The 14,300-nt window shown below is 39.4% G+C and overlaps 1 protein-coding gene across 1 annotated transcript in view; it reads left to right on the top strand.

Moving 5' to 3' along the window:
* The window catches only part of STT3B (STT3B, subunit of the oligosaccharyltransferase complex (catalytic)), a 30,199-nt gene extending 18,980 nt beyond the window's left edge, over positions 1-11,219 (top strand). The window contains exons 8-15 of the mRNA XM_009078779.1: positions 124-278; positions 1,986-2,197; positions 2,294-2,481; positions 2,979-3,150; positions 5,471-5,644; positions 6,659-6,772; positions 7,767-7,979; positions 9,904-11,219. Of these exons, the coding sequence (XP_009077027.1) occupies positions 124-278; positions 1,986-2,197; positions 2,294-2,481; positions 2,979-3,150; positions 5,471-5,644; positions 6,659-6,772; positions 7,767-7,979; positions 9,904-9,984 (1,309 nt within the window). The 3' untranslated portion in view covers positions 9,985-11,219. The remainder of the gene's footprint in view (positions 1-123; positions 279-1,985; positions 2,198-2,293; positions 2,482-2,978; positions 3,151-5,470; positions 5,645-6,658; positions 6,773-7,766; positions 7,980-9,903) is intronic.
* The last annotated feature ends 3,081 nt before the right edge of the window (positions 11,220-14,300 follow it).

Genomic DNA, 14,300 nt, shown 5'->3' with positions numbered 1-14,300 from the left:
AGAGCACTTGCCATTTTAAATTGAAATGCTTCCTTTGAAATTAATTTCAGAATTCCTAATGTTTGCAAGTTTTAATAATTTTATCTTTTCAAAATAATTTGAACTGAATTTTTTTTAAAAAAGGTATGCGAAAATTCACATCCCGATCATTGCCTCTGTGTCTGAACATCAGCCTACAACATGGGTTTCCTTCTTTTTTGATCTGCATATTCTCGTGTGTACTTTCCCAGCAGGGCTGTGGTTCTGTATCAAAAACATCAATGATGAAAGAGTCTTTGGTAAGAGAATGTATTTTAAAATAATTTTGAAAAATCTTGCATTCAACTTGATTCTGTTTTGGTTTTGTTTGCTCAAACCTTATGCATGGCTTGTTCTAAAAAAATGTCTGAAAGTGATGTGTTTAAAGGTGATCGTTAAAAGTTGCCTGCGCCCAGCAGCACTTAAAACTGTTTATAAAAATGCAGAGGTTGCTGAAATGGTGATGGAGTGTAGTTCCAAGAGGTGGAATCGAATTTCTTGTCGTTACGGTTCAGTTCTGCAGCTGGAGCTGCTCTTCCACACTCTGACGTTGTGCACCATGCGCTGGGGGAAGGTTCCACCGTGCAGGTCAGCCAGGCCAACAGCTCAGTGCCCTTCACAGGCAACTGTGACCCTTCCCTGGGTGTCTGGCACTCATCCTGTCACAGATGATGGTTCAAAATGCTTTTGCTCTCCAGATTTTGTGCTGATTTACTGAATAGAATCATTTGTTCTGGGACAAGTGCTAGATAAGGCACAAGCCCAAGTGGATGTGTGGGGTCTCCCTGCACCCGTGACAACAAATGGTTTGTTTGTGCAAAGCTGTACCGTGAGAGCAGACTGCTAAGGTTATGAATGAGGCTTGTAAGGATGTGGTTTGGAGTTGTAAGCCATATGGGGGAGTGAACATCACTCAGGTCTTGGATTTCTACAAGGACAGGAGGCTCTAGACTAATACAGCTGCCTCTCAAGGCTACCTAAGAGGTGTGTGGGCAGTGGAAATGTTTACTGTGTTAAATCCAGTGACTCTGTGGTATTCTGTGCTCTGTGGCATACAACGAATCCTTGTCAAGGCCAGTGCTGGGCAACTTGCTTCCAGCCTCCTACTGCTGCATCATCCATTTGAGAGAGCCATAGAGCCATTTTACCTCACTGCAAAGTAGGAAATATTTACATAATATAATCGGATAAATCAGTGTCCCTTGATGATTTCTGTGGCAAATCTTTCACAAGAGGATAGTGTTAAACTCTAGCAGACAAGGAATCCACCACAAGGAAACATCTATAAGATGTTCCTAATCAGTGTATACAGGATTGTTGGGGTTTTTTTTCCTTCTAAGAAAAATGTTCTGAGTATTCCTTACTATTCTGAATATCTTAGTGTGAGTTTTGTGGGAGACAAAGTGGAGATATTACTGTTCAGGAAAACTTCCTTCAGAACAGGACTCACAGTATCATATTATTAGTCTGTAGGGAATTATAATGTAGACAAGCCCCCAATTTGTCCACAGGTGTCTCTAACTTAAATTTAATGTAATGTTTACATGAAATTGTAACACTTCCTTTTGCTTTTTCAGTTCCAATAACTTGTTTGTTCTAGGACTCTTTGACCTTTTTATCGAATGAAGCTCCCTATTATTCCAGTTGTACTTTTGGTTTGTAATATTGAATTTCATTAATAACGTGTCTTCTGACACATTATTAATGAATATAAAGATGGAGTTGTGTCAGTGTTAACAGTTAACAAGATGAACTTGAGGAAGGGTTTGAGGCTTAGAAGGGATGAATGTTAATTGAACCGCATCCCTGTAAATTAACAAGCAATGAAATGCAAGATGCACACTCAAGCCTTTATACGCACAGATGCTCAACCCACTTCCAGAAGCAGATTTATGAAGAGCATGTTCATGAGCAGTCAGAGTGAGTATTATTTTCTAAGTGTCATCAGTAGATTTGTCTCTTTGCAGTTGCTCTATATGCAATCAGCGCCGTTTACTTTGCTGGAGTGATGGTTCGACTGATGCTCACTCTGACTCCAGTGGTCTGTATGCTGTCAGCAATTGCTTTCTCCAATGTCTTTGAGCGTTACTTGGGTGATGATATGAAGAGGGAAAATCCACCAATAGAGGACAGTAGTGATGAGGATGACAAAAGGAACCCTGGCAACCTGTATGATAAGGTGAGGGGAGGAAGCAAGAGTTGAAGTCAGAAAATATGGGTTCTATTGTCAAGGGTGATAGAAGTTGCCATAACAGATACACTTGTGTTTGTTTAGGCAGGCAAAGTGAGGAAACATGTGTCTGAACAGGAAAAAACAGAAGAAGGACTGGGTCCCAATATCAAAAACATAGTCACAATGTTGATGCTGATGCTGTTGATGATGTTTGCTGTTCACTGTACCTGGGTAACCAGCAACGCATACTCCAGCCCCAGCGTGGTTCTCGCTTCCTATAACCATGATGGGTAAGTAAGGTCTGCAGGTCTGAAAGTAAAGGGCAAAGCCTTTCTACTGCCTTTGGATTAGCAATTTGCTTTATATTCTTTTAATCGCTTCTTATTATAGTAAGGCAGAATTGTCACCTGAAGAGAAAATTCTTAATATCATTTTCAAGAAGATAGAACATTTTCTGAAATATTTTATGTAAATATATAAAAATATTCCTACCCAAAGCCAATAAAGATGATAGTTTAAAAAAAAATTAAAAGAAAGATTTTGAGTCAACTGGGAAAAATAATTTAAGAATATATATTTGACTGGAAGTGCATTTAGTTGTGTCTTCAAAAGCAGTTGAGCCGTTCAGCTGTCAGAGGGTTCAAACTCAGGACTGCTGGTTACTAAGTCCCTCAAAGGGAGCTGAACACATAAAAAAACCCTTATTTGTGAGCTCACATTTATCATGGAGAAGTTAATTTGTTGCTAATATTTGTACCTGATGCAAATAAAATGAACTGTTTTCCAGCACTCGGAATATCCTAGATGATTTCAGAGAAGCCTATTACTGGCTGAGGCAAAACACAGATGAGCATGCCAGAGTGATGTCATGGTGGGATTATGGTTATCAGATCGCAGGAATGGCCAACAGAACAACTTTGGTTGATAACAATACTTGGAACAACAGCCACATCGCCTTGGTAAGGGTGACAGTTTTCCATGGAGTAGAAACACCAAAACATTTACATTTGCAGTCCAGTATGCAATTGTAAATATCTCTTGACAGTGTGATATAAAGGAGAAGTTCCACAGAGTGGGAAACAGAGGTGGAGGGAACATAATTTTTGCATTTATTAGATCTCAAGTATAGGAATTAGTTTTGCTTTTTTTTGTTTACTTGGAGCTTCCAAAACTTCACTTCCACTTCAGTTTGTCTTATTTTCTTTGTGGGAGGATAGACAAAACCTAATATAACCATTGCCCTTGTGATTAGTGCTACAACAGCTTACCTGGCACTACTGCTTTACTGGCCTGTCCAAATAGAGGTCCTTTCAGTTCAGCACTGTCTCTGCTGAGTAGATTTTTGATGACATGTGAAAACTAACCACATGAAGTAACAAATTTTCAGGCACCTGGGAGATTATAGAAAGTTTATGACTAGCAGTGGAAGTGTGGCAGACCTGATGCAATTCTGTCTTCTCAGATTTGCAGTTAGAGAAAACATCTAACATTTAATTTCTTTTACTTCTGAAGAGTAAATCTACGCTTTGTGCATGTGCTTAAAAGCCAGGGTGTTAGCACTGCCTGTGGTTGCAGGGACACCACCTTGGGCATCTTAAACTGGCAACAGGCAGTGTAGAAAGCCAATGAGTAAATGAGGCTGTGCTTTGAGCTTAGAGTTCTGAAAAATGTGTATTGGGGAAAGGGGGCATAGGCTTCTGACAGGGGTTGGGAACTTGAATCAGCTGAAAGCAAGCTTGGCAAATTGTGCTGTTTGTGCTTATATCACATAACAAGCATTGCCATGTACTCTGAGGCACTTTCAATTTGGTTGTTGACCTGACAGCATTAGTGTGTTTTGGTGGATATTCAGCTCTGATAGCTCTATTTGCATCCCTCTTTTACAAGTGGTGGAAGTGCAGATACTGTATCTAAACCCACAGATCCTTGCAGGACAAGGTGCATCATGTGAATAGAGAGACAGTGGAAGGTATCTGTATTGCAAAAGCACAGTAACCAGGACAAGGTGCATCATGTGAATAGAGAAACAGTGGAAGTCATCTGTATTGCAAAACACAGTAACTATACACATTGCAGCAACTGGCAGGGATGGTTTTCAATAAAGAATTCTCTGCAGTATGGCTGCTGGCATTGTCAACTTCCATTTCCGAATGAATCCTCCATAAAGAGGGACCCAAGTAATAATTGTGCATTGTGGTGAACACCTGAACTTGTGCTGTAAATGAGGTATGCCCTGGAGATGTGTCCAGATGAATTCCTCCTTCACAGAGATGGAAATCTGCCAAATAACTTCTCGTTAATTAGGATAATGGCCAAGAAGCTGAGGTTCTCAGTCTTTTTGACAGCTTGCAGCCTAAGCTTAGCGTTTTCTAATTACATTCTTAGCTGAATGCTATCAATTCAGTGTAATATTATTTATATTGTAGTTACTCCCTTTTACTACAGCGATACATTATTATGCCTTAAGTACAAGAGCTTCAATAGCAAACAAAACTACTGAACTGAGTGCCAGTTGCTGACCAAAGTGAATTCTTCAAGTGTGGGAAGTGAACAGGATGGAAGAGTTGCTGGATACAGCTGTAAAAAGGTTTTCAAGGCCAAAACTCAAATATGCTTGTAATATATGGATGTCTCTATTCTGACATTTTCTCTGTAAATTTGCCTTGAATTCAATGCTGAGGGTGCCTGTGTGTTACTGAGTACAATACAGCATGGCTGCTTCATTAATGGAAGACAGAGAAAGAAAAGGGGAAAAAAAAAAAGGGGGAAAAAAACCCCAAACTTACTAAGACTTCAAATAACATGGGTACTTTGTGCTGTGTCTAGAGCTTTGAAAATAATTCGTAATTAGGTATTTTCCACAACACTAAGTTTTTGGCAGTTCAGCTATGACCTGAGAAATCTGTAGGTGCCACAAAAGGCAAACCCTTGTTGCTACATTTTATACTCAAAACACCCATTTGAACCAGCAGCAGTCCTCTCACAGGGGAGAATATATTGCAGTCTAGGTTGGGCTTTTGAGTTTATAAATATTCACAATGGGTTTTCTGTATCTAGAATCAAGATTTTGGCTTTGGTTGGCAAGCATGTCTTAGAGTCACAGAATGGGTCAGGTTGGAAGGGACCACAGTGGCTCATCTGGTCCAACCTCCCTGCTCCAGCAGGGCTGTCCTAGAGCACATGGCACAGGATTCTTGGCTGTGGTCTGTCAGTATTGCTCTGTGGAGCTCTTCCATAGGCAGCTGTGCAGATATTTAAGATGTTTTTGCTCTGATACAGGTGGGAAAGGCAATGTCATCAAATGAGTCAGCAGCATATGAGATCATGAGAAGCCTGGATGTGGATTATGTTTTGATTATTTTTGGTGGTGTGATTGGCTACTCTGGTGATGATATTAATAAGTTCTTGTGGATGGTGAGAATAGCAGAGGGGGAACATCCCAAAGATATTCGGGTAAGTGGAACTCTTCTGTTTATGTTGTTGCGTTTCTCTGAGCACTCATTACAGTGAAGAGAAACCTCTACTAATAACTGCAATTTTACTTGAAAAATGTATTATGGGTTATTACTGCTAGAATTGTATTATGGGTATTAATTTTACTTGAAAAATGTATTATGGGTTGTTCTGCTAGAACACTAGGAGTACATAGGGGTACACAGGAGGGCCTGTACCCCTATTTCTTTAAATATTTATGATTTTGAAAGGTCAGTAACCTCAAAAGCTTTTCACCTTTTTGCATGACACTAAAGGTACAGGATCTCTTATAATTCTTGTGCATATGTCTCGTTGTGCACCATCAGATACTTGAGAAAAGAAGGAATGTGCAGACTTTTTCAGCAGTCAGCATTACAAATTTCTTCGAACTCTGTAATAGTAGGAGACAAGTGAAAGTGTTAATATTGACTCATGTAGAGTTTAAGCTGTTCAAACACCTCAGAGATTGCAGAAGTCTGCAGTAATATTTTCTTAAGCCTAACAAAAACTTCTAGATATTGAGCACAGACTTAAGGGAATAGCCTGTGTGTGTAGTTTCATTCCTCTGCTAGAGATGAAAATGGCAGAAATTTTTTGTTTAAACACTGCACATATGAAGTTTATGGTAACCCTGCAGACCTTGTGTATTACCAGTGCAGTGCTTTTCACCCTTCTGAAGAGTAATTTTGATAGATGCCCAACCAACTTTTACAGAGATTGACATCAGTTTTTCCATCACCATTTACTGTGAAGTGACAAAAGTTGTAGCAGCACAATAATATGGATTTAGGAAGATTGATCCTGTGGGGTCTGTGTTGCAAGCAGGTAGTTTGTAACTATTTTACTTGTAACGAGCACCATCATTTTCATTTGAAGGTTACCTTAAATAAGCTTTTAAACTATTAGGGGTTTTTTTGTGGACAAGGGAATGAGAAATTACCTAAATAGGATTTTAGTTTATATTGACTCTTTGTATCTTTCTTTTTTTTAAAGGAAAGTGATTACTTTACCCCTCAGGGAGAATTCCGGGTAGACAAGGCAGGTTCTCCAACTTTGCTGAATTGCCTCATGTATAAAATGTCCTATTACAGATTTGGAGAGATGCAGGTTAGTCCTACAACTTCTACTTAATCTTAAATGAAATATGAGAAAACAAATGTTGTTTTGATGTATTTTCTTACTTGTAACAGAATTGGCAGTGAAAGTCAGATTTACCAATGAAGACCCATCCAGGCATGGTCTAATGCATAAAACGTTTAGCAAAAAACACTACTGCTGCTAACTTAGACTTGTACTGAAGTTTTTTGCTGTCCTTCATATTGCCCTGGGTGATTCCACTGTGCCATGTGCGTGCTAAAGCATTCACTGTCATCTTGTGGAGACCTTGAGATTTCTGTTTTTTGTAAGAGCAACACCAAAGTGGAACTGTTGACTGTTTAATATCTGTCAGAAACTACATGATTTCTGTCCAAGTCATATCAGGGCACTAAGCAACACTACACTCCTGCAGTAAGGGCAGCAGTTGTCACTCCCCTTTGGGTGCATCAAGCACATGGATGCAGCTAAACATGCCTGTTTGGGTTTGTTTTCCTTTCCTGTTCTTCCCCCACTGCCCCCACCAAGGGCCCTTCATTCTGATGTGTTAGCACAAGAATCCTTTATTCAGCAGATCTTACTTGTCACATGGGGGGTCAAATATAACTAATAATTGTAAACGGTTTCCAGATTGTATTGAAAACCATGGAAGTGCAGATTATTGCACTACAGGAGAGAGCACAAGGGAGCAGCTATGCAGAAAAGCTGCTGCAGGCTGCCACACCTCAGACTGTCACTTGAGTAGTTCCATCTCTGAATGCAGACATGGTATTCTTGTTAAGACATTAAGCAGCATTTCCTGTGGCATCTGAGTATGAATTCATTTGTCTCTTTCTCAGTTGTAAAAAGGATGTGAGAGTTTTTTCTGTGTAGTAATAATCAATGCAAGAGAAGTGCTGTCCTTTGATAGGGCCAGCTTGAAAGCTTTGCTTTGTGGTACAAAGTGCCACAGTTGGCAGTGATTTGGGTTTTGTTTGGAACTACTATGTAACTTTAATTTTTTCAGCTGGATTTCCGGACACCGCCAGGATTCGACCGTACGCGCAATGCGGAGATAGGCAACAAAGACATTAAATTTAAACATCTGGAGGAAGCCTTCACCTCAGAGCACTGGCTTGTTAGAATATACAAGGTCAAACAACTAGACAACAGAGAGACATTGGATCATAAACCTAGAGTAACCAACATTGTACCGAAACAGAAGTATTTGTCAAAGAAGGTGGGTTCCCAGTGAAGTGACTGAACGGGGTCAGGAATTTATTTTTAACAGTGAATCACATAGCTGGTGAATTATGTATTTCCACTAGCCAGAATGTTATGGATACTGTTCATGTTAGTGTCCAATAATCAGACCTGCCTGCTGGTAATAACTGTTCATTTACTGTCTGCTTAACTTAAAAGCATGTGAAGACACAAGGCTAGATTTTTATTTATTTTTTTTTAGGCAGAATGCTAACTGGAAATAGAGTGTGTCACTGGCTGTTACAACTCTTAAGTCTTCATGTAACTGGAAGTATAATCTCTAAAGTACATCAGTTCATGTTGCAGTAACTATGGCTCACTAAGTAAATAATGTGGAAGTGGCTTTCTGACTTTGTTTGAAAGTAGTGATGCCTAGAAGTTTAAAAATGGCGATTTTGTATGAAATAAATTAAATATGAAACTTTTGTTGATGGAACTTTAGTGTCTGTCTGCTTACTGTTTTAAAGTCATCTTCATGGTTTAAAAAGCATTAGCTGTGCAACTTCAGCCTATTATGAAAGATCTGTTAGCAGGGGAGTTGGGGAGACTCTTAGTAGCCTTCTCCTTCACAACAGCTCCTTTCTATATATTCAAATAGATGTTGCAGAAGGGATTCCAGAGTCCTGTTAGAAACAAATGTGTAGCAAACAAATGTGTAGTTTAGGCAGTAAACTTACACTGTGTCATGGAAATGCAAGTAAAGAACGTTCTCTACAAGTAGAGAATGTTCAATGCAAAGATGCTTATTTTTGTGATTTGATGGCATTTGGGAGTTGCCACTGAAGCTAGATGTATCTTGAAAGGAAATGATAAGCTTTACTGTGCCTATCATACACTTACACTAACTTTTGATCTTAAGTGACAAACAAGGCTGTATTTATCCATGATAGATGCACTGACCCCACTTAAGCCATGGATGTGTCAGTTCTCTGTCTAAAGATGGTAAAGGGTAGTGCAAATTCTGATCCATCACCAACTCTTGCATTACAAACAGGCTCTACTTTCAGAAAACCAGTGGAGAGCATGTGGTGAATGTTAAAACTAGAGTTTCTTAAATGCATTCTGAGGGCTCCTTAGTAGCTGTGGTTTTCCAGCAGTTGCTTCCTTACTGGAAATTCAGTCCATCTCCTATCATGTTAAGAATGACATTGCTCAAGCTTAGAGATACAATATATCTGAGTATTACATATTAGTTTGTAGCTAGCTCACTTTCTTATAATCACATTGTTACTATTTAATTGACACAAGGAGCCTGGGTGAGCACAGCAAAGTGCAGGAGCTGCCCCCTGGCAGGCATGTTGATTGTGCAGTTACTCACTATACAGCTTTGAAGTTAATTCTACCTGGGACCAGCATTAATGCTTCCCCTCTTACTACCTCAAAAAGAAAAAAAAAACTAAAAAATGATGCTAAAGACACATGTGCAGGAAGAGCTAACTAACTAGGCTACAGTCCAACAGCTCAGGACTGAAGACTAAAATGGGATTCTAAAGTTTTCTCTTTTGAAACATACTGCTTTGATCAAATACTTATAACTTCTAAGAGAATCAAGTAGTGCAAGAGATGCACGAAGGTATTTCAAGACAAAACTAACACTCTACACCACTTGTGCTCTTTGGGTGTATTAGGGTTTTATTGTGTTGGTTAATTATTAATTCTGCCTCAGTGCAAGCTTTGAAACCAGTTCTACAAATCTGGTGGATGGGACATGCAAAAGCAACTGCTGGGCATGAATTAACAGTCCCAAAATCAAAAATAGCAACTGGATAATGCCTAGTTGAGGGTTTAGCATTTCAGCTCTTTAAAATCAGTCTAAGGATCAAGCATTGAAATGCACGTCATTAAACCGCGGTCAAGACTAAATCATTAACTAATACATGTTATTCTGTTTTTCTTTTTAGACCTCCAAAAGGAAGCGTGGCTACATTAAGAATAAACTAATTTTAAAGAAAGGCAAGAGACCCAACAGGAAGACAGTTTAAATACACTGTTCTGATTGCTAATACGAAGCAGTTGTCCTTGAGATAACCAGTCTTTGCCTTTAGCTCAAATCATGTTTCACAGCAACATGAGGGTACAGAACCATCATTGGTCCAGATTATTGTACAAAATTTTCAGGCAATGTCTGATTAAAAATATTGGCTTATTGAGAACAGCTGTTTTAGATTTGTAATGTGAAGCAAGACAGAGCTGCTATCCAAGTCTAGCAGCATTTTTTTTATTGGTACATATTATCCTTCAAATCTGTTGAGAATTTGGACTGACTTTACCAAAGAACCCTGTAATTTGGTCCTTGGCACATGCATACTTGTCAATCTTTTTTGGAAAACACTGTTCAGCTGAATAGCAGCAGTATGTAAACTGGAATGGTGACATCTGAAAATGACCCGTTTTCAACAAGAAAGAGGTGGCAGAGCTCTCTCAAATTCAACTTTCAAAACAAGTTACTCCCATGATTATTTTTCAATGGTTTCTTTCGATGTCCTTTTACTCTTGCTGCAGGCTGGTTTTGAGCTGGAGTGTAAGAAGCAAAGCTGCAGTCTTCACAAGAGGTGACAGGACAGATTAATTGGACAAAGCTGCTTTTGTTCAACATGGGATTGCAGTATTGCTGCCTTACACTGTCACTTCATAAGGTAGACAAGGCAAATGTTGCACACCGTTAGATACAAGGGCTAAATTTGTAACCTCCTGGAAGATCTGAAATGACAGTAATGAATGCTATAGTACAACATATGACTGAGCACCATGTACCTGCTGGTGCTTCAGACAAGTGAAACCATTTTAGGTAAATGTTTACATTGGTGAAACAAGTATAGCCTGTTTATTGGGGAAAAAAAAGGTTGACAGGTATACAACCCCCTTTTCTGTGGCTATTGGAGGTGGAGAATTTGCAAACCTCTTCCCCCCTCACTGCCTTTCTTGTGAGGGTAGAAGTTTCTGGAAATCTGTTTCTCAGCATTTTTATTTAGAGTGCTTTAAATCAATTGAAGAAGTTCCTGCTCTAGTGCTATTTGCTTTGTCTGTCTTTTATACGTTCGAGGTTTTTTTTAAAAATGGTGGAAACTGTCAGATTAAATGCACTAAAATATAAATGGAGACTGAACGTGTTCACTTTCCAGCTATAGGAAAACTTTATACAGACTTGAAAATTTTCTTTAATTAAAATGAAAGGGTTTTGCAGTTTGTTTTCCTGCCACAGGTTGTAACTTTTTATAGAAACAAATCTTGCATCAATAACTTGATGTAAAATGCAGAATAGTATGTACCTTTCATGAAGAAAATGTAAATTTACAGTGTTCTGTGAGAATGTTACTGCTGACTTCTTTCCCAAGGTGTAGAATATTTTTTTGATTTATGAACTCATTTTGACTCCAATGGTTTATACAGACCAATACTGCAGCTGCAACATTTTCACAAAGGTAATTAAATCTGGATTTCTGGCCCCTGTCGTTCGGAGATTTCATTTTATTTTGTTGCTTTAAAGCTCAATGCAGACCAGTTGTTGACTGTAGGGGAAAATAAAGTTAATTCAAGTTTTGTGTTAAGGCTGTTGCGTCAGTTTTGTTGTGATTTACTTGACAACGTTGCTTATAGTCATAAATTAAGTGATTGGAATGCCACACTGCAACTCTCCTGACCTCATGAAACCACAGTAATGAAGGCACATCTTAACATCCCTCCCCAGCTTGCTTAAACTTATGAAGCCAAATCTAGGGCCTCTGCTGTGATGAAATGAAGGCAGCTCTCATATTTTCAGGGAACACAGCCCTCTTTCCAACCACACATGTTGCAGGAAATCCTTCCAGCAGCTGGAGAAGCTCAAGCTGTTACAGCTGCTTACCCACCAGCAGAAGGGGTGGTTTATGTGATGGATGATTTGGAGTATCTTGCTGCTTCCAAGCAAATCTGCATCATGCCCCCTCACCACTGGTAAGAAATAAGGCATCTAACAGTTGGAAGAACACCTGAAAAGCAACAGAGCACATACTGCCAGTCAGTCTGCGACTCAGCAGTAACTCAGCCTTGTTTTAAAAAATGAAATACAAGGTTGCCCTCCCCTCTTCAGGGATTTTTATGGTTCCATCGGCTTGTTTTCCACCTTAGCTGACAGAGTTCTCTTTAACACAGAAATAAGTGACTCCCAGGTATGTGAAATAAAAATAAGCTAACTGCAGGAGTCCCAGCCAGCCTGGGCCCTACCCAGGCTGTCTGAAATCTTAACTTGAATTTGAGGCTTCTGCAGTTAAAATGAAATGAGAAGTCAGAGTGACTGTGGGAGCCACTTACTTAGGAAAAACATTATTACAAAGAACTGACAGGCATGGGCTCACCTTCTGTGGTTCCTCAGGAAACCTGTACACCATGCAGGTTACACCTGCATCCTGGAATTACACAGCTGAACTAACTTCTACCTTTTCTCTTAGAGAACTGAACAGCACTTGTACCAGCAAAGACTACTCAGATCTTGCATCATCATTCCATGCCTCCCGTACTAGTTTATTTCCTTAGCTGCAGCCATCCTTTTCTTGTGCTACTAGGTCCCATTATGAAGCACAATTGCCAAAGAACAGTAAAATCTGAAGTAAAAAAAGGCTTAAGCCCTGGTCTTCAGCTGATAAGGAACTAAACCTGCAAGTGCCTGGGAGCCAGGATTGCATAAATTCTGTATCTCTTAATCACTCCTGTTGAGAGCAGTGAGGCAGACAGTGCTGCTGGTAATCCCAGAACAAGTATTTTGACTTGTAGTAGTAATTTCATAACAGAGGGGGGAAAAAGTCATTAATTAAATATCTTGATAGGTTTAGTCCTGAAAAAAAAAACCAAAACAGTTGAATGCAGCGACTGATCCCTCTACATATCAATCCCACTATGAGTAAAAAACAAAGAATATCACATTTGGCTGTGACCAAAACTCTGTCATGTCCTTAAACCAAGTGTATCAACTGCTCCAAGCCATGGCCTCGAGGTAATGGCACAGAAAGCAACGGCCATGACTGGGTAGTGTTTCTAGCCCTATTTAGAGCCAGTGTTGTTTTCCAGTTTGCATAGAAACAAAGTGTTCTGGCACAATCATTTCCAAACTGTGGATGAATGTTTAAAGAAAAGCAGAAGGGCATTATCTAACCCTTGAAATATGCTGAGCAGGATCCATGAAGCCTCTCAGCATGCCATTCCTCCCCATTCAAGTGCGCAATGCTGCAATAATTCAGAGTTGTGTTTTAAGAGGTACCTAACGAAGAGTCTCTGTTAGTGATTAAGATTAAATGAAATGTGATTTTCAGAAACGAGAATGCCTTGAACTACTTGCTTTTTATTTGTCAAAATAAGGCACATGTTCCCCAACCTCCCCTAAAGCTATGATGTTGCCCAGCTCCCTTTTCCCTGGGTAGAGCTGTCCAATTTAAACAAGAACTTACCTACAGCGTGTCTGGCAGAATGGACAGGGCAGAAAACCCTCACAACAAACCAGGACTCAGCTGGCAAATCGCTCGGATCAGAACCAGGCTCACAGGTGCCTGAGTGTCATACACAGCTTCTGGGCAGCTCAGTAACTGACACCAGGTAACTAATGCTTCCATGGAAAGAGAAAGGGTATCCCACTACTAAATGAAACAAATCTTTTATTCATGAGCATTCTCATTTTAAATTCACAAATTATGAAAGGAAGGCAAATCAGAAGAAACTGCCAGAGCATCTTTTAAATGATAAAGGTATAAATTTTTGTTTCTGAACATTTCTAATTTAAGAAAGAAAAAGGTTGCATAGGCTTTCTACAGGTGTGCACACAAAAAAAAAACTGAAGTACATGGAGGTTTTTACATTACAATTCAGTGTACATTGGCTACTTGAAAAGGAAAGTATTTACTTGCAAGTCCAAGACACCTATTGGAACAACCTACAGAATAAGGCTTATGAATATTTACTTTTCAGTCCTGTAAAATATACCCAACACACAACTATCAGAAAAATAAAATGACACTTGTGAATCTTGTTCTGGAATCTCTCGCTGATGGAATCTTTTCAGAAAGGACTGCTTTTATGTTTGTGTCTCCCAAGTGACTTTGGGAAAGAAACAGTGGTAATGGCATCAGGGGATTCTTCACAGCATCAGAATGAAACAAAGCATTGATCAGAGCACAAGTGGAATGTTCTTGGCATGCAGAAACAACCAACCATGCAGACAGAAAAAATCTTCAGTAAGTTACAAGCAGAAAAATTACTCAAACTTCTCCTTACAAGAATGGCTACAGCATTGCTGTAGCCTCAACAGTCACACCAGCAAAGCTGAAAGGTC

This window comes from Acanthisitta chloris, unplaced genomic scaffold (assembly GCF_000695815.1).
Source record: "Acanthisitta chloris isolate BGI_N310 unplaced genomic scaffold, ASM69581v1 scaffold6107, whole genome shotgun sequence".
NCBI lineage: Eukaryota > Metazoa > Chordata > Aves > Passeriformes > Acanthisittidae > Acanthisitta > Acanthisitta chloris.
This window is presented reverse-complemented; position numbering and strand designations above follow the sequence as displayed.